The sequence below is a fragment of the Neolamprologus multifasciatus genome, chromosome 3, assembly GCF_963576455.1.
Source record: "Neolamprologus multifasciatus chromosome 3, fNeoMul1.2, whole genome shotgun sequence".
NCBI classification, from domain to species: Eukaryota; Metazoa; Chordata; class Actinopteri; order Cichliformes; family Cichlidae; genus Neolamprologus; species Neolamprologus multifasciatus.
The window spans coordinates 30,557,900-30,578,921 of record NC_140441.1 but is presented as its reverse complement, the minus strand read 5'-3'; the positions used below and the strand labels follow the sequence as shown (position 1 = coordinate 30,578,921).

General features: G+C 39.9%; 1 protein-coding gene and 1 pseudogene across 3 annotated transcripts in view; both read left to right on the top strand.

Annotated features, from left to right (window-relative positions):
• Positions 1-1,856: 1,856 nt before the first annotated feature.
• LOC146522519 (nuclear factor 7, ovary-like) lies at positions 1,857-20,939 on the top strand (annotated as a pseudogene). The gene is made up of 2 exons (XR_014870546.1): positions 1,857-7,200; positions 11,736-20,939. The product of XR_014870546.1 is annotated as a nuclear factor 7, ovary-like (transcript).
• Positions 7,086-21,022, top strand: part of arhgap36 (Rho GTPase activating protein 36) — an 81,747-nt gene continuing 67,810 nt past the window's right edge. Inside the window, exon 1 of one of the 2 annotated variants that reach the window (XM_085140025.1) lies at positions 7,086-7,200. In XM_085140025.1, coding sequence (XP_084996151.1) covers positions 7,183-7,200 — 18 coding nt within the window. In that variant the 5' untranslated portion in view covers positions 7,086-7,182. The other variant, XM_085140054.1, reaches the window with a different exon arrangement.

Below are 21,022 nucleotides of genomic sequence, written 5' to 3'. Positions count from 1 at the left end.
TTAATTATATTAAAACAGACTAGATTTTTGCTTCTTACTGATTTAGAAACCCATAAACTTGATTTGACTTTTATACCTTTAAAAATATATCAATGTTAATAGGTAATCATAATCATTAAGGCCTTGGTTGTGCCTTTATTTTGCCCATATTCTGCTCATTGTGTATATATTGGCAAATATAATATGGATGGCCAAGGAAAAGGAAGGCATGAAGTACCTCTCCATACCTACCCATCATGAAAATACAGTGTTAATTAATGCTATTTTTTTTAAAGCTACATTTGACTGCTCCTTTGTCAACCTAGCATGTAGCTCCACATGTTTGTCAGATTGCTCTCCGGCTGTCATAAAACCAAAGGAAAATAAACCTAAACTCCAACAAAGTCAGAAATAATCCACACAATTTTCTGCTTCTTATCCCAGATGACATTACCTTGTTCTCTCTGCTAATAGGAAAAACCTCATAGTCATGCTCAACTACATCTCTAGGCTTGCCTTCTATTAAATTTTTATATTGACAAAATTAAAAACATCCTGTCCTGGAGTGATACTAAAAAAGAAATCAATAGATTTGTTACTTCTACATTGATTATTGTCAGGAGGACTGCAGCTAACAGTGCATCCTGATTTTATAGAGAAAAAGTATCCAACTATTTAAAGTATTCAATAAATAAAAAACTGCCATCTTGTTGCTGCCTAAGTCTTCCTTTAACATTTAGGTTAGCTTAGGTTACAGACACTGAATCCACTGAAGTGTAGGAAAGCATTAAAATGAAAGTTTTCATCATCTAGTAAAGTCATTTTGATTTTCAGCCTCTCTGGGTAGATCTGACCAGAAAAGAAGGCCAGAATTTAAGTAGTCTTTACAAAACACGTGTAAGAAAGTAGTGACAATAACAAAGTCTACAAGTCAGATAGAGCTTTCCGTCTTTTGGTTTCATAACAATTGATTAAAATCAAACTGATAAATCCTGTTGGATCCTAGAGAAAAAAAGAGCAACAGCAAATTAATTGTGATTAATTGTCTGTTGATGAAAAGGAAAAACAAAACCCTTAACACTCTTTAATATGTTGATCAAAGATTTGTAATCTTTGAAGCTGATTTTTGACTGACTCCTTCCTTTGACATGTAAATCCCGATCAGCGCCTCAGATGCTTTTTCGTTCAGCACGCAGGTTTGTAGCCTGGGGTGAGTCTTAACTTGAGTTTCCATCGAGGATGTGAAAGCAGTTGTAGCTGCAGGTTGTTTTCATAATTAGCTCCACTACAAGAGGCAGTGTTCACTCCAAAGGCAATCTTGCCTAATTACCTTCCTCTGCCGCTGATATTGCTATCTTTGTAAGAACCAATTAGAGTCTAAACATTGCATGGGCATTTCCTTTAGGGTCTAGGAGCTTTGTGACTCGTTTAAAGGATTAAAACTAAGACCAGTAGCTGACATTAGTTGTCCTAAGAAAAGTACAAGTTTCTGTGCAGATTCAAATGGGCCGTCACGGCTGGTTCATACCGATGAAAACTTCACAGCAACCTTCCAATTTAGGCACACACTCCCCATCGTAGCACTGCTGTTTACTTGTTGTAGTCTAGAGCCATCTAGTGGTTAAACCAGGTAAGTGCAGTCTACAGTTCTAGGCTGCCCTAGTGTTTCGAGCTCAGATTTAAAGAATAAAGTAGCAAAAACGTAATCCTTTCTTAGTATATGTAATTAAATTGTATTATTAAATTTATTATTAATTGTATTTAAAACAAATCAATGGAAACAGCTGTATATCAGTACATTTATAGATAAAAAATATACATTGTATATACATAAACATACAATTTACAAACATACATTTGTACATTTCTGTGTTCAAATGTTACTGAGATTCATTTTATGTAACTGATTTATTGTTTTCTTTAAATGAAATCATTAATGATACGTTTAGGTTCACGTTCTTTGCATGAAAACTTTTGCACGAAAGTGAACACATCTGGAGACAAGCAGCAACAACCAAGAATATAAATCTCTTTTAGGATGAAGACTGGGTTTAAGGTTGGGCTAATAAATGAATGGAAGTCCTGTGTGTTAAGCTGGCACGTTAAAGTGATTACTCATAACAGTGTACTCGAACCTGATTACATCCCTCCTCTGCTCTGCCTTGTGTGGTCACTTTCTGCACACACATACACACACACACACACCAGTAAAAAGGGGAAAGAGGGACATCAACATGGCAGCTCAAAAAAATAAACAAGTCCACAAAAACACATGAGCCCTTGGTCTGGGGACCCAGGCCCATGACAGTGTGAATGCATTACGCTCTCACTGCTGGGGAACCTAACAAATAACCAGAACAAAGATGAAAATAAAACCTGTCAGCTGCACCGCTGAGGGACCTGTGTGACTACTGTGACCTGTTTTACAGTTGCTGGCAGGTAAACAACTGAACTCTGGAATGAAACACGCTCTTGTTTATGTGTGAAGTAGCGGCTATGAGTTTTACAAAAGTTTTCATTTTGTGACCTGTCCAGCTGAAATGGAGGAAAAGCTGTTTTGCAGCTTTTTAGAAAATGGCAGGATGACATTTGACATCTGGAATGAAGCATTAAAAGTGAAGCAACATTTTTCTCCTTACCTAACTTGCGTGAAGCGAACTAGGAAACAGATTGTTCTTCTTTCTCAGCAAAAAGAGAAGCACAGAGGATCCGACTAAGTATGGACCGAACTAGCAGCTTCCTCCGATCTGAGTGAGTCCAGCTACAGGAGAGAAAAGTGGAAAACTCCAACACTGCTGCCTCGAGCTGCTGACGCTCCACACACTGAATTTGAGTTTGACCAAAAACACGACTCAAAGGAAGTTTCAGTGAAGTTAGCAGAGGAGGGAGGGAGCCAGGACTGACTGTACTTCCTGTCTGCTGTTTTCAGCTTCACTCACAGACTTCATGGCTTCCAGATCAGAGGAGGATCTCTGCTGTCCGGTCTGTCAGAAGGTCTTTAGAGATCCTGTTCTTCTGTCATGTAGCCACAGCTTCTGTAAAGACTGTCTGAAGACATGGTGGAGAGAGAGACCAACACATGAGTGTCCAATTTGTAAGAAAATATCAGTGTATGATCCTCCTTTAAACCGAGCTTTAAAGAACCTGTGTGAGTCGTTCTTACAGGAGAGAGATCAGAGAGCTTCAGAGGCTCTCTGCAGTCTGCACTCTGAGAAACTCAAACTCTTCTGTCTGGACCATCAGCAGCCAGTGTGTGTCGTCTGCAGAGACTCCGAAAAACACACCAACCACAGATTCAGACCCATTGATGAAGCTGCACGACAACACAAGAAGGAACTTCAGGAAACTCTGGAGCCCTTAAAGAAGAAGTTAAAGGTTTGTGAAGAAGTTCAAGTGAAGTTTGATCAAACAGCAGAACACATTAAGGTCCAGGCCCGACACACAGAGAGGCACATTAAGGAGAAGTTTAAGAAGCTTCACCTGTTTCTAGTAGAGGAAGAGGAGGCCAGGCTGGATGCACTTAGGGAGGAAGAGGAGCAGAAGAGTGGGATGATGAAGGAGAAGATGGAGGCTCTGAGCAGAGATATAGCAGCTCTTTCAGACACAATCAGAGCCACAGAGGAGGAGCTGAGAGCTGAAGACATCTCATTTCTGCGCAGCTACAAGGCTGCAGTGGAAAGAGTCCAGCGCTGCCCCCTGCTGGATGACACACAGCTGCCCTCAGGAGCTCTGATAGACAAGGCCAAACACCTGGGCAACCTGACCTTCAACATCTGGAACAACATGAAGGACATGGTCTCCTACACTCCTCTCATTCTGGACCCAAACACTGCTCATCCAGAACTCATCCTGTCTGAAGATGTGACCAGTGTGAGACGAGCTTCCTGATAATCCAGAGAGGTTTGATTACTCCTGCTCTGTCCTTGGCTCGGAGGGCTTTAACTCAGGGACTCACAGCTGGGATGTTGAGGTTGGAGAGAGTACAGGGTGGATTCTGGGTGTGTCAGAAGAGTCTGTGGAGAGGAAGGGAGACATAGACTCTGGATTATGGATAATTTGGTTCTATCGAGGTGAATACTCCGCATCGTCTCCATCAGCAGAAACGGTTCTCTCAGTAGAAAAGCAGCCCCAGAGGATCAGAGTGAATCTGGACTGGAGCAGAGGAAAGCTGTCGTTCTCTGATCCTGATACTAACACACACATACACAACTTCACACACACTTTCAGTCAAAGGATTTTTCCATATATTGAAACTGTGGCTGGTAAAGTGAAGGTGGGTCCATTGAAGGTATCAGTGTCAGTGTCAGTGGAGCAGATGAGTTGAGGATGATGATATTTCTAATGTTGTTTCCTGTCAGTGAATTGAAGCTGTTAAACTGCAGCTGTCCTCCTGCTGCCTCGTTGTTCCAAAGCTCTTTGTTTCACTGTTTCTTTCTGTTTCTGCTGTCCACCTTTACACATGGAAAATCATTTCACTGCTTCTCACTGAATGACTCCCCAAACTAGAATTGAAATTCTATCAGATCTCTAGTCATTACAAGTGATTCAAGTTTCTATTTGATGTGTGTAAATGGAGATGATTTAGTTTGCTGGGACTGACATGTGTTGAATGGGTGGAGCAGTTTGTTGTTGTCTTCTTGTCTGTTTATGACAACAATAAATATATTGTTGAAATAATGAATCACGTTTAAAAATCAAACTGCTGTAATAAAATAAACTAGTTGTGTCACGGTCCTGTTTCGGTGACCCAGTGTTTTGTATTATTATTCATCTTTGAGTTCATCATGGTTCATCACTGTTGTCGCATTGTACCCACACCGTGCTGCGTTTTCCCTCCGTGTTTCTAGTTTCCCAGTTTTCTAGTTTGAGTTTTGTGTTTGTGTTTCTAGTTTAGCTTTCCTGTATTTCATGGTAATGTTTTTCTCCAGCAATAAAGCTGCTGCATTTAGTTTATCATTCAGTCTCTGAGACCTGCATTTGGGTCCTACATCCTGGCTTCGGTCTTCTGGAGTCTGGAAGCTAGGGGCATGGGGGACCGGGGAAAACAGGAGTTTGCAAGCTGGTGGGCAGTGGAATTGGTTGCAGAAAGAGGCACATGGGAGGGGGGAGGGGGGGGGGGGGGAGCAAGACTGTGGAGGTCCGGGTGAGTTTGAAGGTGAGAATGGTCCAGAGATCCAGAGGAGGTAGGGGAGGCAGGCAGGTGTGAGTAAAAACGGTGCCAGCATCCTTATGTGCAGAGTATTTTAAATAGCAGAGGAGTAAAGTATCTGTGGAATCAACTGGTTAGCAAACAATCTGGGGAAGATTAGTTGTGTGTGCTGGTCTTATATGCAGCCAGCTTCATTGGCTCCAGGTGTGGATCCAGGGTGTGGCGGTCATGTGGTCATGTGGCTCTAGTCTTTAGTTAAGCATGTAGCCTGCCTCTCGTGCCGTGCTTTGGTCTCGCGTGCCACACTCATTAACGCTAGAAAAAAAAATTAATAAAGTTGGTGTTGGGAGCATGTCGCAAACATGTCTGCCACGAGGGGAGCCATATTGTTGTGAGGCGGCCTACATGGACGAGGTGAAGAACCTGGCATCGTGGTGTCAGGACAACAGCTGAATGTCTGCAAGACCAAGGAGCTGGTGGTGGACTTCAGAAGGAGTAAGCACCAAGTGTACAAGCTTCTTATCATCAACAGAGCTCCAGTGGAGAGGGTGCTGACAATCTGTCAACACATTGCTGTGCTAACATGGCACAAGACACTTTAACATTCCACTCGCACAATGTACATTTTCAGATTTTTAATTTAAAATTTGAATTTTTAAAAATTTAATTTACTTATTGTCTTTTTTTGCACAGTCGCAGGAGCAGTTCAGGACACATTTCACTTTGTGTTGTACTCGTATGACTATGCACGTGACATAAAGAATCTTTATGTCATTTTACTTCAATTAGATTTGATTTCAGCACATTTTCCCTTTTTCATTCAAATACAGAAAAATACTCTCTTTACTTTCTAAAGATGTGTTTTGTAAATAGATACATAGATAGATAAACCTTTATTAGTCCCACACGTGGGAAAATTGTTGTGTCACAGCAGAAAGTAGACAGTGCAAAGTTATAGCAGCAAAATTAAAGAAAAACAGTGGAATAGGAAAAAAGAATAACATACTATATACAATATAATAAAACACTACACTGTCAGAAAAAAATACACTTAGTTTTATTGCACATGTGTGGATGTGTGTGTTTGCTCAACTGCAAACTTTTTCTTGTGGAGTCTGACAGCAGTAGGAAGAAAAGACCTGCGGACTCTCTGTTTTCCAACAGAATGACCGTACTGCAGACGACCCTGGCCGACACACAGCCCTGAGTTATCACATACTGTGGTCGGTCGTTGAGGTAGTCCAGTAGGCTATCCATGGAGTATCCTTTCTCACAGTGCTCCCAGCGTTCTTCGGGTGAGAGAGGGAATGATGTAGGAGGTGGGCCTTTGAAGGTGTCCCACAAACTGTCCTCACCTCCACGGTCAAAAACACTCAGTGAGGTCCTCACAAGGATAGGCTCGCCAGTGCGCACACACACGGAGGGGAAGGCTCTCTCATCAGGGCCAAACTACAGAGCTCCATTCTTCCTGTTTCTGACAGCGGAGAGCGCGCCGTGTTATCTATGACACACACACACACACACACACAAACACACACACACAGGAAGAACTGACAACAATCTGCAATCAGCACAGAGACGCTCAGAGAGACAGAGCGACTTCTCCCCCTGCTTTACTGACTAAAACATTTACAAAACTGTTAAAACATTTGGGGGAAAAATGACACATGATCTGAAAAAGAAAATTAAATAATTATGCTGGAAAAAAGAAAGATAGAAAGTAAAGGTGGTGGATCGGAGGCGGGGAAGTAATTACACTGGAAAAGCGAGGAAAGAAAAAAAAGAAAAGAGAGAGAGAGAGGGGGGAGGCACTGAAGTCATGTGGGGAGGAGAAAAACAAGGAGGGGGAGGAGTAAACGTCAAGTGCAGGAGGGAAGAGAGAAAGAGAGAGGGGGTCAGGAGCAACATTGGGAAAGAGGAAAGGGAGCAGAAGCATCCAGTTTGGAGTATCTGTACCCGGGACAGACGCGCACTGCTGGCTAATGCCGCTGCTGGATGGACGCCGCTCACCTGCATGCTTCCAGCACTTATGAGACCGACCTGTGCGCGCAGACATGCATTTCTACTATGTGGTAGGTAACGCACATGGACCTCTTTAACTGTGTGTGTGTTTGTTGCAGGCACTCAGCTTTTAAACTCGTCTTTGCATGGTGCAGCTCTAAAGGAGCAAGATGTGCAGTCAGAGATTAAAGAGCATTGTTGAAGGCCTTTTATTTATTCATTTTTTTTAATCGATCACTGCTGCTGCTCCTCCTTCTTTATCATCTGTGTTGTTATTGCGCTGTCATTAAACTCGGCTGAACTTGTTCTGCCAGCATTCCCAAATATTTCTCCCTTGCAGTAACGCCCAAATCCATCATTCCTGTAAAATTATTCATTTGTGAAATGTTTCTTTCTTGGCCTGAAAATTTTGGAAAGGCATGAAGTCTCCACCTCTGTCAGTTTTATAGCTGTGGTTTAAATAATAATAATAATTAAATCCGTTGTTCCTTGGCTCTTCGCCTAAAATAAGCCTTCATTATCTGTTCTACAAGCAGAGAAAAACAGTCTCAGTGGCATGACAAGGAAAATATGTCATGTATCCTGACTGCAGACAATAAAGGCAAAATATTTTTATGACGTTATTTTAATGTTTAAATGTCTACTTTGACCTCCATGCATGTATCAAGTGGTTGATTATCTTTTTCCTGATAAGTCCACCTAATTATCTACTATTAGTTATGCAATCCTGCATGCTTAAGTACAAAGTGCTTTATTTCATTCATCCTGGTCGTTATATTTTTCTTTCACACAGTGCAACACAAACATTTTAGTCACTGCAGGCATCCTGCAGCCTGCTACAACTCTGTGTAATGCAGTGTGACTTGGTTCAGATTAGGATAATTAATGGCACAGCAGCGTGTTTTAGTTTAAGGAAACTTAATAGCAGCAAAGCACAATCAGCATCAATATCCTCATTTGGTCAGCACTATGGACTTTTTTTAGTATCTTTCAGGTCATTAATATGTCTGTATGACTCATAACTTTAATATAATGATGATGTAATAGTCTGTGTATGTGTATGCTCCCTGACCAGAAGTAAATAGATACTTGAAAAAGTACGCAAACAGCTTTACAAAGTGAAGTATTTAGCACATAAAGAGCTACATATATTCCCCAGAAGGTCATTTTTCTTCTTCTTCTTCTTCTTCTTATTTTGGATACTTTGCATCCTTTGTCCAATATGTCCACTATCTTACAAGTCACTCCCGACACTCGTCTTCACACTCCACCCTGCCTGTTCTCTCCTTCCTCTCTCTTGTGCACTGTCTGTTGCTTTGGGTGGTTGACCCCAGCTATTTAAACTCATCCACCTTCTCTCACTACAGACCATAATGTAATCTGCAAACATCACCATGGAGACTCCGATTCACAGCTTGTATTTTGTAAATAACACATTAAAACAACTTAACAGGTGATGCGAGCAATCATTTCATTAATATGTGACGACTTGCTGGGGTTACCCTCAGGTCTTTGCAGTCATGCGGATGTTACTGTAACATGCACCAATCCCTTAACCATTGCGCAGACCGTGCTCAGCCATCCTGAATGGCAATGTCACTCCCCAGTGTTTGCAGTCTCCCCCAGCAAGGCGGCATACACTTTTACCCCTCAAAAACTGCCAGGGAATAACTCAAGGTCATCCAAAAGAGCACAGGGTATTGACCCAGGCTCTGAACCTGGAGCAGGTGGGGGAGAAACATACGTAGTTAAGTAGCAGTGCTTTGCAGTACAGACTCATGCTGAGCTGAAAGAAGACATGGTGCAGACTTTTTTCATTTCTTTTATCCTGCTCCATTTGCCATAACGTATTTCACTTTAACACCAAACCGAGGAGTTGGCATCATATTCAGATTGGGATCACTGGTTGGATCACTGGTTCACAATCAGTAGTTTAAGATGTTTGGGTTTGTTTGTTGTTCTTTTTTTTTTTTATCAGTGTTGCTTCACATCAATGCCTCGTAGCTCGAAGACTGGAAAAACACTCATATCTTGTTTTTCTCCCACAAGAAAAAATGTTGATGGTTTCAGCGTTTGGCTAAATACTCCAGATTAGAGTTTTGACTTGCCTTAAATTTAACTGGAGCAATAAGGAGAAAGATAAAAACTGCCAAACCAGAAGCGCAAACCTGCCAAAGTGCCTTTGACTGCAAAAGAGAGTTTGAGCTGCACTGATTTCAGTGGCGATTACGAAACTGCAGATGTGTGAATTGCGAGAGCGTGGGCGAAATGATCGTTGATCATTTCTTTACGACTTGAAAACCTCTGCCATCTGCTTTGGAGCATCACTTGGCTTCAGCGGGCAAAAACCAGGTCCAGCTGAATCTTAAAAATTAATAGTGCAAATATATTTCTCCATGCCTGCTTTTCCTGCCTCTCAGACATTACCAGACAGCTGCATCACTTCCCTCTCACACTAGCATACCTGCATCTGTCCATCTGCCATCTCTCGTTTCCCTACTAGCATAGCCTGTCTGCCTGTCGTTACCCCATCTGCCTCTGACTCGCTTCACCGCCACTCCAGTCACGGATACGTGCACGGCTCAATCATATTTTGTGCTTGTCTTCTTGATTTGTGAATCCCACTCTGGCGTGTTATTAGCTCCACAAAGTGGCCAAATCCCTTTAAAGCGTTGGGGATTTGGCCCCACGTGTCAACTGTAGCTTTGACTTCTTCATCAGAAGCAGAAGCTCGTTATCAGGCTGGTGAAGGTTTGCAACTGTTGCTGACTTGGTTAAAAAGCAAAGAGAAAACTTTCATTTATTCTATTTGGAGTTTTCCTTTGAGGTTCTAGACTATTTGTGTTTAACACGTTTTGATTGATTATCTTTGACAAAAAAAGAAAAAAAAAAGAAAAAATGGCCTGGAGTATGAAAGAGTCTTATTTTTGCTCTTAATGTCTTCATACTTGAATGATAAATCGGGTCTTTTGTGTTTGTTTTTGCAATAAGATGAAAATGTGAACACCTCTCATGAGTCTGTGGCCTGAGATATTTCTCTTGAACGCCTGAGCGTTACTGTGGCGAGTGACACGCATTCAGAGGTTGAAGCTTATCTGCAGGGAGTGGATAGCTGCTCAGAGCTCACCTTAAATCTGAGTTTAGGGGGAATTTGGCTCACCAGTTTAGGAAGCAGTCTCAGTCCGAGAAGCATTTTATCGAAATATAACGTGGAAAAATGAAGCTTGTGGCCCTTCTTTCAGTTATAGAGGAGAAATACTTGTTCAACTGAAATTGGGTTGAAATTTTCAGTCATTCATGGAATGGAAAGTTGACCCTTGGAGCCTTGGTTGAAGTTTATAGGTATTAAAAACACTGCAAACACCTGTTTCAGTTGCGAATGTGCCCCAGACGTGGCTCCATATGTTTTCCTGCCTCCCCCATTTTTGTTTAATGATTTTTGAATTTCAAGAGGAAACACCTCCCTCATTTACCGCAATCAATCAAGTGCATGCGCAGCCACGCCTTTATAATCAAGTTGCACAAGAACCTCAGGCTGCAGATGGCTGTTTCTAGCTTTTCTTGCTGACACCAGCATTCAACCACAACCACACGCAACCATCATCGCTTCTTAGTTCCTACTTGTTCAGAAACGATGGCTATCTCGCCGTGCTTCCTGTCTGACTTTATCATGCAAAATTGATGAGACAACTCTCGGTCTGACTTTTGGCCTGCAAGCTGAACGACTCCAGTAAGCTTTTTAAATTTTAAATATTAAGCGCATGTGCTTCAGTCAGACTTACTCTGTTGACATTAAGGCTTTTAGTCTTTTCGATTACGATAATAGCCTTAGCCACATCACCCACGGAGATTTAAAGAAAAACAGAGTTGATAAGAAAAAGTGTTAGAGAAGAGAACAGAAGAATTAATCAGGAAAAAAATCTTATCTATACATAAACAAAACATTCAGATTCAAAGACAGAGTAAGAATTTAAGGATTTCTGGAGTATTTTAAATAATGCAACAGTTTGGGCTCTTTTAGGCCTTTGTTTTTCATTGTTTCTTTCTCTCTCTCTTTTCCTCTCTCTTCACTATCCTCACTATATCACCAAAACTTACCTCCTATCCTGCTGTAGTTTTTATGTGTTGTTCGTATTTGCTCAGACCTATGCGTGCACTGCATTGCGCTTCCTGCTGACTAATGGACACCACTTGATATAAGCGTAAACTCATGAAAATGAAATTGAAAGCATAAAGGGGGCAGTGACAAATAGTGACAAACAATAGAAAAGATGGATGTAGCAACCCAGTAATGCAGAGGTCATTAGCCTCTTGGCAGCTGCAATACTGGTGGTTTGAAGGCAGACATCATGGAAACCCATATGGAAAAGATATATATAAATCTTGTGAAACTTGTATGAAAAGCATACAAGAGTGAAAACAGATATAAGATCCCTTGAAAAATTATATAATGAAACTTGTATGTTTTGGATACTTACTAAAACAATATATGAAAGTAATGAGAAAGTGGCCACTTTCATGAGTAAATCATATAAGTTTTTACTATTTCTTTTTCATATGGGAAGCAACCATAACAGCTCATGTAACATCTGCTTATATACTGCAGCTGGCTAAATCCATAAAGATCAGTGAACCTTCAGAGCACCAACTGCAGCGCAGGTGAGCTGATCAAAGCCTTTTTAGCACAAATCTACTGAAAACAAATCTACTAGAACTCACAAGTTGAGACAACTTTTGTCTTTGGCTGTTTTTGACATTTACAGCCAAGAGTTTCATGGTATTACACTGTACTCTGTAAATTTAATAGACAAGCGCGAGTGTTGTTTGGCCTGTTAGTGCTGTTGGTTGTGAAATGAAAATAATTTGATGGGTTTGTAAGGTGCTTATATAAATTTAAAAGTACGAGCCATGTTAGCCTATTGCTATAGGTAGATGTCAGAAAACACGATGACATCTGAAATTATCACATATAATTGATGTTTCGTGGATATAAATGTTGTTCTAAAATAAAAATGATATAATACTTTTATAAAGTGTTGTAGACGCATAAATGGAAAAAAATGAGTCATTTTTAGATAGTTGCTAGGAAACATGGTGTCTTGTATAACAAATTTTTTGTGGATAAAAACGGGATGTTACAATACTTTCAATAGGTGTTAAAAACAGGATATTTCAGCTGGTTGTCACATGATTTCTAGAAAACCTGATGATGTAATAATATGTGATGTAGTTAAAAACTTTCAGGAGCCTAAGATGTACCTGTGTACCAAGTTTGTATGTTCAGTTCCTGATTGTGGTGGAGCAGTTGGGGGACAAAGAAACAAACTAGCAGAGAGACAGATTTTTGTGAATTATTGAAGATTATTGTAAGATATAGTCTCATATCTGACATTTTCCCACTGTCTTTATCGACTGCTGATAGGTTACGAATGGTTTAGCTATCGGTCATCCTTTGATCACCTTTAAAGAAAGATGTTAACAGCTGGCTTCCAACAGTTTGGCCTCTCCTCGTTGCCTTAGTTTCTTTTCTCTTTTGATAAGGTGCACATTAGCTGTCACCTGGATAACATAAACTGGCAACACCCATATAGGCAAGTCTGAATGCCGGGTGAATTTTGCTTCATCTTTAAGGGAGTCTCTACTGTGTTTTGGAATCAAAGTTCAGTCCCCAACCAATTTATTCAGGCAATTTAATTCTGACTAATTACTTTGAAAAAAAAATGCAAAGAAAAACAAACTTTTCATTCCAGACTTGCCAGGGCTCCTCCTCCAACTTGGGTAGTGAGTTCTGCTTGCCCCATGCTACTGTGATACCACTAATGATTTAACTGGGCATGAGTATAACTGGAAGGCAAGTGATTTCTGATAACTGTGGAGAAATGCGAGGGTGTGATGTGTACGGCTTTTCAACACCAACCACCAGTTTCTTTGCTGCATTAGTTTCACCGTGATCTCCATGTCTATCCTATCTGGCCTTCTGAGTTTGTCTCAGACAGAAAAATGTATCCAATTGTATAGTTTGTATGACAACATCTAAAAGCCAAAGTCAACCTGCCAACTCACAAATCTGACCACCTTAAGCTGTAATATGATGAAATACAGTCTGGCTGTTGAGCTGCAAAAGGTTGAGAAAATTAGTATAATAGCTGAAGTACTATTAAATGACCTCAAATAACTTCAATAAATTTAATCACTGCATGACAGCAGGAGTTTTGATTTTCTCCAGAAGCTTTGGAAATTCTTGGCTAAAGTTTTAAATCATCTTCACCGCTGTATTTCAGAGCTGTCTTTTGGTCTTGCTTTATTAGTTCAGCAGTTTCTCTGTTGTTCCTTTAGACTCAGACAAAATTTTGGAAAGTTCTCATAAGTTATACTCCAGACAATTATAATAGACTGCCAAATGAATTTCGGAGGAGGGAAGACTTTTTGCAAAATGTTGTCTCATCTGTACTTGACATTAAAGGAGAAGTCTCCTCTAAATTTTTCACATTAATGATAAATAATGCTAAGTTCCTATCAGATGCAAGGCTCTTTCTGCCTATTAAGACTCAAAAAGTAGGTCATAAATATGTCTTTGATCACTACAAAGGGTCGCTGTAACAATGCCATTCGTCAGAAGCTACTTGCACGTCTCCTGTACTCACAAGTTGTTCTTTGGCTGACATCGTCAGCGATGACTGTGCCAAGAATCCCATTTTTCAGCTCAGTCACATTACAGTAAAAATGACTGCAAGTTTTTATCTTTTGTCCTCGCGGCAGATGGCTGCCTGGTTCTGCTGGAGGTTTCTTCCTATTAAAGGGGAGTTTTTCCTTCCCACTGTCACCAAGTACTTGCTCATAGGGGGTCATCTGGTATAAAGCATCTTGAGGGTGGCTGTTGTTGTGATTTGATGCTATAAAAATAAAATTAAATTGAATTGAACTTCCTTGCAACTAGAAAAAGTCAGACTAGAAAAGAGACTGTATTTAATTTTTTTTTTTGCTGTCACCCTTTGGCAACCACTTGTAATCACAACCCAATTACATAGTCACCTGATTGCTGTGTAATTGGTAAATGTTGAGTACTTATGTCATTTGTCAGTTAAATCACTTGCTTGCAGCAACTGCTATGAGGAATGGGGATTTCTGTGTTTGTGGATTTGCAATTTTTACCTGTTTTTCACAGTTAATCGCTGTCCAGCTGTAATTGACAGCTTGACCTTAATCAATTAGAAACTGATATCAGGCTCACTCAGTCTTATTGTTGTTTTATCACCATCTTGATGCACAAAAGTTGACTTGAGGACAACAACAGGATGTTTTTCATAATGTGACTCCAGCATTAGAGACGAAGTCTGAATCAGGAGGTAGGAGACGTTAAAGAGATTTCCATTAGTTGTTTTTAACTTTTGTTTTGTCACTGTCACTCTATAGTTGGGCTTAGACACGAAAAACTACTTAGTGAGGTTCAGGAAAAGATTGTGTTTCAGGGTAAAATCAATAGGGAAACATCAGGAGCTGAAAAATGCAATGCAAAACTAACAAAAGCTCTATTTGTCTTGGTGCCTATTGGACCTGGCTTCAACAGGAAGTCAGTTCATATAGTTCATATAAGCATCATTAAAAAACATCCTTTCAGTCTTGTGCAAAAAGAGGTTTTGGAGGAAGCTGGTCACTGAGCGTGCTCTAGTTTTCTTGAAATTTTTACTTAGTGGGTATACGTGTGTTTGCATGTGTTGCACCCGTACAGTTTACAGTGACCACAGAGTTTAGTTCAAGCTCAAATGTTTAACATCGTGGTCAATCACCCACTTTGCCATGATTCAGTACAGATGAGTGAAAACAAAAATAGACTGTATTCTTTAAAGTTTATATCATAATGAACTCTGGTGATGCCTTCAGCGTTTTCCTGCACGTGCATGCCTTCCAGCGTCTGTGTGCATGTGCATGGCTGCAGCAGTGATGCACAAGTGAGTGCCAACGCCTACAGGCTGTCCTCATAAACAGTCTGCAATCTCTCATCAGCCGTGGTCGGTGTTATATAACCGGAGTGACGCTGACCACTTCCAGCTGCAGGTTCAGTTGTCATTAATCTGTCTGTTCATAATTTTGGTGTTGTTGTGATAGTTATTTTTCTAGTACTGTTTAAACACTTAGCTACTTCAGGGACAAAAGGAAAAGTTTTAAATGGTGTCTATAATTTGAGTTAATGGGTATCTGTTGTGTGCAGGCTTTGTGGGAGACGTTATGGTTAAACAAAGCAACATATGGATGCACTCTCTGATGGACAAACTGTGATGAAAAAACTGTTTTCTAAATTACATCAACAGCATTTGGCATTTCTTTGCAACACTGTTTTTGTGGTCAACATGCATTCACTGGTCACTTTATTGGGTACTCTCATTCAACTGCTTGATAGCGCAAGCAGTTGAAGTATCAGATCAATCACATGATACCAACTCAGCGCGTTTAGGTCAGGATGACCTGCTGAAGTGTGTTATACTTGTATAACTATGCATGTGACAAATAAAGAAACTTGAACCTTGAACCTTGAAGTTCACACCGAGCATCACAACGGGGATGAAAATGTGTTTTAAATGACTTTGAACGTGGCACCAATATTCAGTGTTTGTGTGCAGCTATTCCTGTTTTTCCTGCAAAACATTTGAGGCATTGAATGTGTTGATGTGTCTCCATAGTGAAAATCTGGTTTCCTTTAGTATTTCACAAGTTAATCCTACATCATATGAAGGACATTCTGTTCCCTTTTTTTGTATTGCTTCTTCAGCTTGTTTATCAAACACAGCCTCTCACCACATTGAGTTGTAAGAGAATTTAGTTTTCCTCGGGATTCACAGTAGTGATGTTTTCTTGCCATGTTACAGTCACATGGAGCAAAGAGAGTGATTTGGGTATAGAACTCTTAAAAAGTAAAATTTAATGTTTTGGAAATTCTCAGTTAAACTATTAAAGTCCAACCAATATTACAGGATATTTAAGGCCGATACCAATACTGATGTTCGTGATTTAAAAATCAGATATTCTGATATTTTTTTCTTTCAGAGACACGAAACATAACAAGATTTTCCTAACCTTTCTTTTGTGTAATTATTATTTAATCTTTTTACGTTCCAAACACGCGTCGCGAACAGGGAAGTTGCAGAGCACCCTTTGGTGGACAAACTGTGCTACATCAACTCTCACCCCATGGTTGAAGGGTGTTTCTTCCTTCTCTTTCTTTTCAGTCATTTATTTTCCCTTATTTTGCTGATACAAATAATAATCAGCAAATAGGCCAGTAATTACCTGCCCATAAATTGGACATGCTCATGTTTTTATGACTGATTTGAAATGATATAAATCTTTTAACAGCTTCATTACTGTCCTTTGAAATATGTGACGCACTATTTTATTATCCTGAACTAATAATACATTACTTATTATGACATAAACACTCACTAGAACTGTCTTTGACATCACAGAGCTTAATCCTGTTGACTAACATTTGCTGTTTTAGCAAACTACAGGTGGTTTTTGCTTAAGTATAATTTATAACCTGCTTCCTTTTCAGCACAGTTTAAAATATAGTTTAGGGGTGAAAGCAAGTTATATAGTGTTGCATTATTTATATGCACTATTTCCTTCTCAGATTTTTTAAGCTTTATTATTGAGATCTATATAAATATATGTACCATACAGTAAACTTACATCATCTGAGTCCAACATACTCTTACCTGTAAATACTAAGAATATATTTTTGAAAGTCACGAATGCAGCATTTATAATGCACTGACTGATAAATGACCCTGTGAAGTTTCTGCGTAATCCAGTGTCATCTTGTGTCAGCTTAGTCTGTTTGATTTAAGTGGATTCACAGCCTGTATCGTGAGATCCTCGGGGGTGACTCTTCTCGACTCGAGTTGAGTGATAAGAAGTGTTTCCAGAGCGCAGAGCTAGGGAAGTGGTTCAGAGGCTTTTTAATCACAGACAGAAAGGCTTGCCATCATCTTCCCCAGAAACAATGGATAACATCAGTGTTGCGTGTGCATGTTACTTAACCTGTGCGCTCAGTAAGCCCACAGCTTATTCTTGTCCTTGGAAGACTTTGGTTGAGTTATGACAGGAAAACCGCAGGATTCCCAACTTCTTAAGCCTCCAAGGGTTTTGTCTTTGTGTAAATCTGAGGCGAGGAGCTGCAGAGAAATCAGTGGAAACACCTCTCGCCATATTTTTTTCCTCCTTCTCTCCCTCTCTTTTTTTTGTTTATACAGTCTGTAAAAAGAAGTCCGCTTTGTTTTGAATTTACCTTCAAGTTGTAGCTATGATTTCACTCTTGGCATCTCTCAGTGGCTCCTCAGTCTCCTCGCACTGTCCACGTGTATCCATCATACGCGTATACGCCCGTGTGCATCTGTTGGCCCTGACAGCTCCTCTCTGGATGTTTAAACTTTATGATGGATTTTCTGTTGGTGAACCACGAATGCCAGCATCGCACTGATTTACTGACTTCTGAGGCTGGAGGATCGCTTTGCACCTCAGCTCACACAGCGGGCGGGCTCAAGTGCTGCCTGGAGGCTCGATGGTTGTTCGGTTTGTAAACCAGGAGAAGCGGTGACTCAGAGACAACGCTGAATAAGCAGAGCTGCTGCGTGGGATTTTAAATGGGACTTTAGATAATATTTATTTGTTTGAGTTTGAAGAGAGACCTAAAACTGGAAAAATAATGGTAATCTCAATAGCAATATGAGAAGGTTTTAAAGTTCCCCTTTTGTCATGAAAGTTGTCAGCTGAACATCAAGAAACTTTGAAAAAAAATAGTTTTGCTCTCATGGATCCTTATTCACTCATCTAGAAAGTTTTTTTTAAAATCCAATTTATCCCTAAATACTAACCTCATGGGGCCAAGTGTGATCTAAACTATGTTTTCATACGTTTTACAGCTCTTCATACTGATAAAAACAACCCAATATTACTACGAAGTAACAGATAAACCATTTAAAAAGCAAGTTTTTCCACTACTATAGTTTTAAAAAGCTTTTTCAGTGAATTAATGTTTCAGTGTTTCTTTATTTTAGATCCAATGTTTGTATCCAATATTTCTTTATTTTAGAGGACAGTCTGAGCAATGAACTATCGGAACTTCTTCTGTAGTTTAACTTATTTATTTTATAGTTTCAATGTCCGCCCCACTTAAGATCAAAGTGGGCTGTGTGTGGCCCACGACATTAAATGTCTTTGACATCAAGAACAGTGGTCCCCAACCCCCGGGCCACGGACCGGTCTGCGAGAGTTGAGGCTCGGGTGTGAAATTGATCTTTTTCAGGGTTTTTATCATTAACTCGGTTTCCCTGGGTCTTTTCCCGTGTTGTAGTTGTGCGTCTTATTTTGAAAGAAATATTTACGCATTACCACAGCAACCAGAGAGCATTAAGGGGCAGAGAGGAGGATGTTACTCTCAATGTTGTTGGCGCATTTCAGGAGGACGCTGCTAATAAAGTTTCACAATTACACCGTGATTTTGCGTTTATTATTATATTTATAAAATGATACAGTTTTTGTCTTGGTCGTGTCATTTTATTTTGTTGTATTCACCCACAACACCTTAAAGGCCGTCCGTGACAATATTGTCTGACATTAAACACGTCCATGGCACAAAAAAAGGTTGGGCACTGCTGATCTAGACCATGTGTGGGCAGTGTTTCATCCTTTGGTCTTGGGACAACTCTTTTGTTATTATTTAAATCATAGATGTATTATTTCCTCTTGCCTGCCAGATTTCTCTCAGAAGTTATAAATGTATTGGTAATGTTTGCTGTCAGTATATTTTTTTGCACTATAACATATAAGACATTAGTTAGATATCCTTGAGTGGGTTCCTTGATTCCTTGAATGGACACTGGTGGTCTCAACAGTTACCCTGATGAGGCTAAAACCAATAAATATTCTAAGAAGGAGCTTTTGCCTCCAGATCCCCATTATGTCATCACTATCATTACATTTGTTCCTGTAATCACTGAAAAATATTTCAGTCCCTACCAAGTCTTTGCAAAGCACCTTTTTTAAATTTCTTATATGAATGTGGTAACCTTTGAAATAGATAATACTGGAAGCCAATGCATGACCCAGTGCATTTAAATCTTTGCTTATTGAAATCTGCTGCGAGCACTTTTCTTGGTTTTAAGGAGCTTTGCTCAGGCCCCAGTCATTTCAAGTGAGTATTATCTGTTCAAAAATCTGCTTCTTAATGTGACTTAGTGTTGTTACACAAGCAACGGGCAACTTGTCAAAGACGAGGAGGGGATGAGAGTCAAATTCTTCAGGAATTTATTCTGAGAAGGGGGATAAAGAAGTATTGAATTTAGATAAAAATCTGTGCCGGATTTGCTTTTATGTGCTGGGCTAATAGGAGGTGAACCAGGTTCAGAAAAGAACTGCTGATATCACATGACTGTTGGGGCACTGCAGTATCAGGTCAGAGGATGCAGGATGTTTCACATCAGAGACAGCAAGGCTCAAATCATGAAAGACCCCCAGTTGGTATTTTCCACATTTTCCTGTCTATTCCCTGTAGACATTCCCCACCCGTCCCCAGATGGTGCCCACATCCCAACATGGCTTTTATCCCAAGATAGATGTCTGAGTCCAGAGCTGGTGGGGTCAGAGAGTTTGACACATCCTTTAACCTTTGTCAGTGACGACAACCTGTCCCTCCGATGATGTTACTCACCCATCAAAGCTGGTTGAATAATGATGGCAAAAAACTGAACTGTAGACCAACAGATGTTAAAGCTGTTTCCATGTACAGACGGTGTCTTACGAAGCATTGAAGATCAGATTATTGCAATAAAGAAAGCATTAAGGATCAACTAGCTCAAGACGATAAGAATTAGACAGACTAAACATCCTTGTATATGTTTTAGTTTTTTAAAGAAAAATTTAAAAAATTGAAATTATGTGAAAAGCACGTAATTTGTAGTCTTTAATGCTCCTTAATCACTTTTTAAAATCACGAACTTACCAATGCAGTTTGGTTCAGGCAGTGTAGCAATGCCCTCGGTTGGGATCTTACATATGCTCAGTGTTAATTTACTTAATATGAAGGTAAATACAGAGGCTCTGACTGCAGGTACTTTATATTCATGACCCCATCGTTGATTTGATGTTCTAGTATAGTGTCTAATAGTTTTTCCACATAATGATTTTTCTAGCTGAACAGTAGACGGCTGTATGAGCTGAAACTAAATAATGCTAAAAAACTGAGAAAGGGATCGTTGCTAAGGATTGATCATTGTGGAAAAAAGTTAAACAGCAATAAAATTTGACTTTTTGTTGTATGTAGTTTTTCTTCATGTGCTCTTTTCTATTTAAAATTCTCTCATCCAGCAAACGTTAAAGAGTCTCTGATACTCGAACGTCAGGGCGCAGACAGTTTTTTTCCATCAAGTCATCCTAGTAGAAATGTTTGGACCCACAAATTGCTGACATACCACACAATCAGAGACAAATCTCGAGCAACTTTCACCGTGTGCATTTGCATATTGCATAATGTTTTCTTTTATGTTGTATATTTGTATTGTCTTTTAGGATATTAGCATCTCTTCATTGCTTACAGAGAGATTTTATTAATTTACTTTTTCACCTTTTACCTCTCACATGTAAAAGGCTGATGCGGGTGATTTCTGTCAAACTGCTGGCTGGGCAGTGTGGACACCCAAGTTTGTCAATGTGATAACTCAAGAACAAAGTGACACCGGAGTTTCAAACTGATACCATCGGTGCATCTGCTGAAAATCTCAAATGAGTTCGAATCTCAGTGACTTCGATGTCAAGGTTAGTTTCTCTAAAATCTGAATGTGATAACTTGAGAACAAAGCGATGTAGGATTTTGAAATTGATACCATAGGATCGTATAGT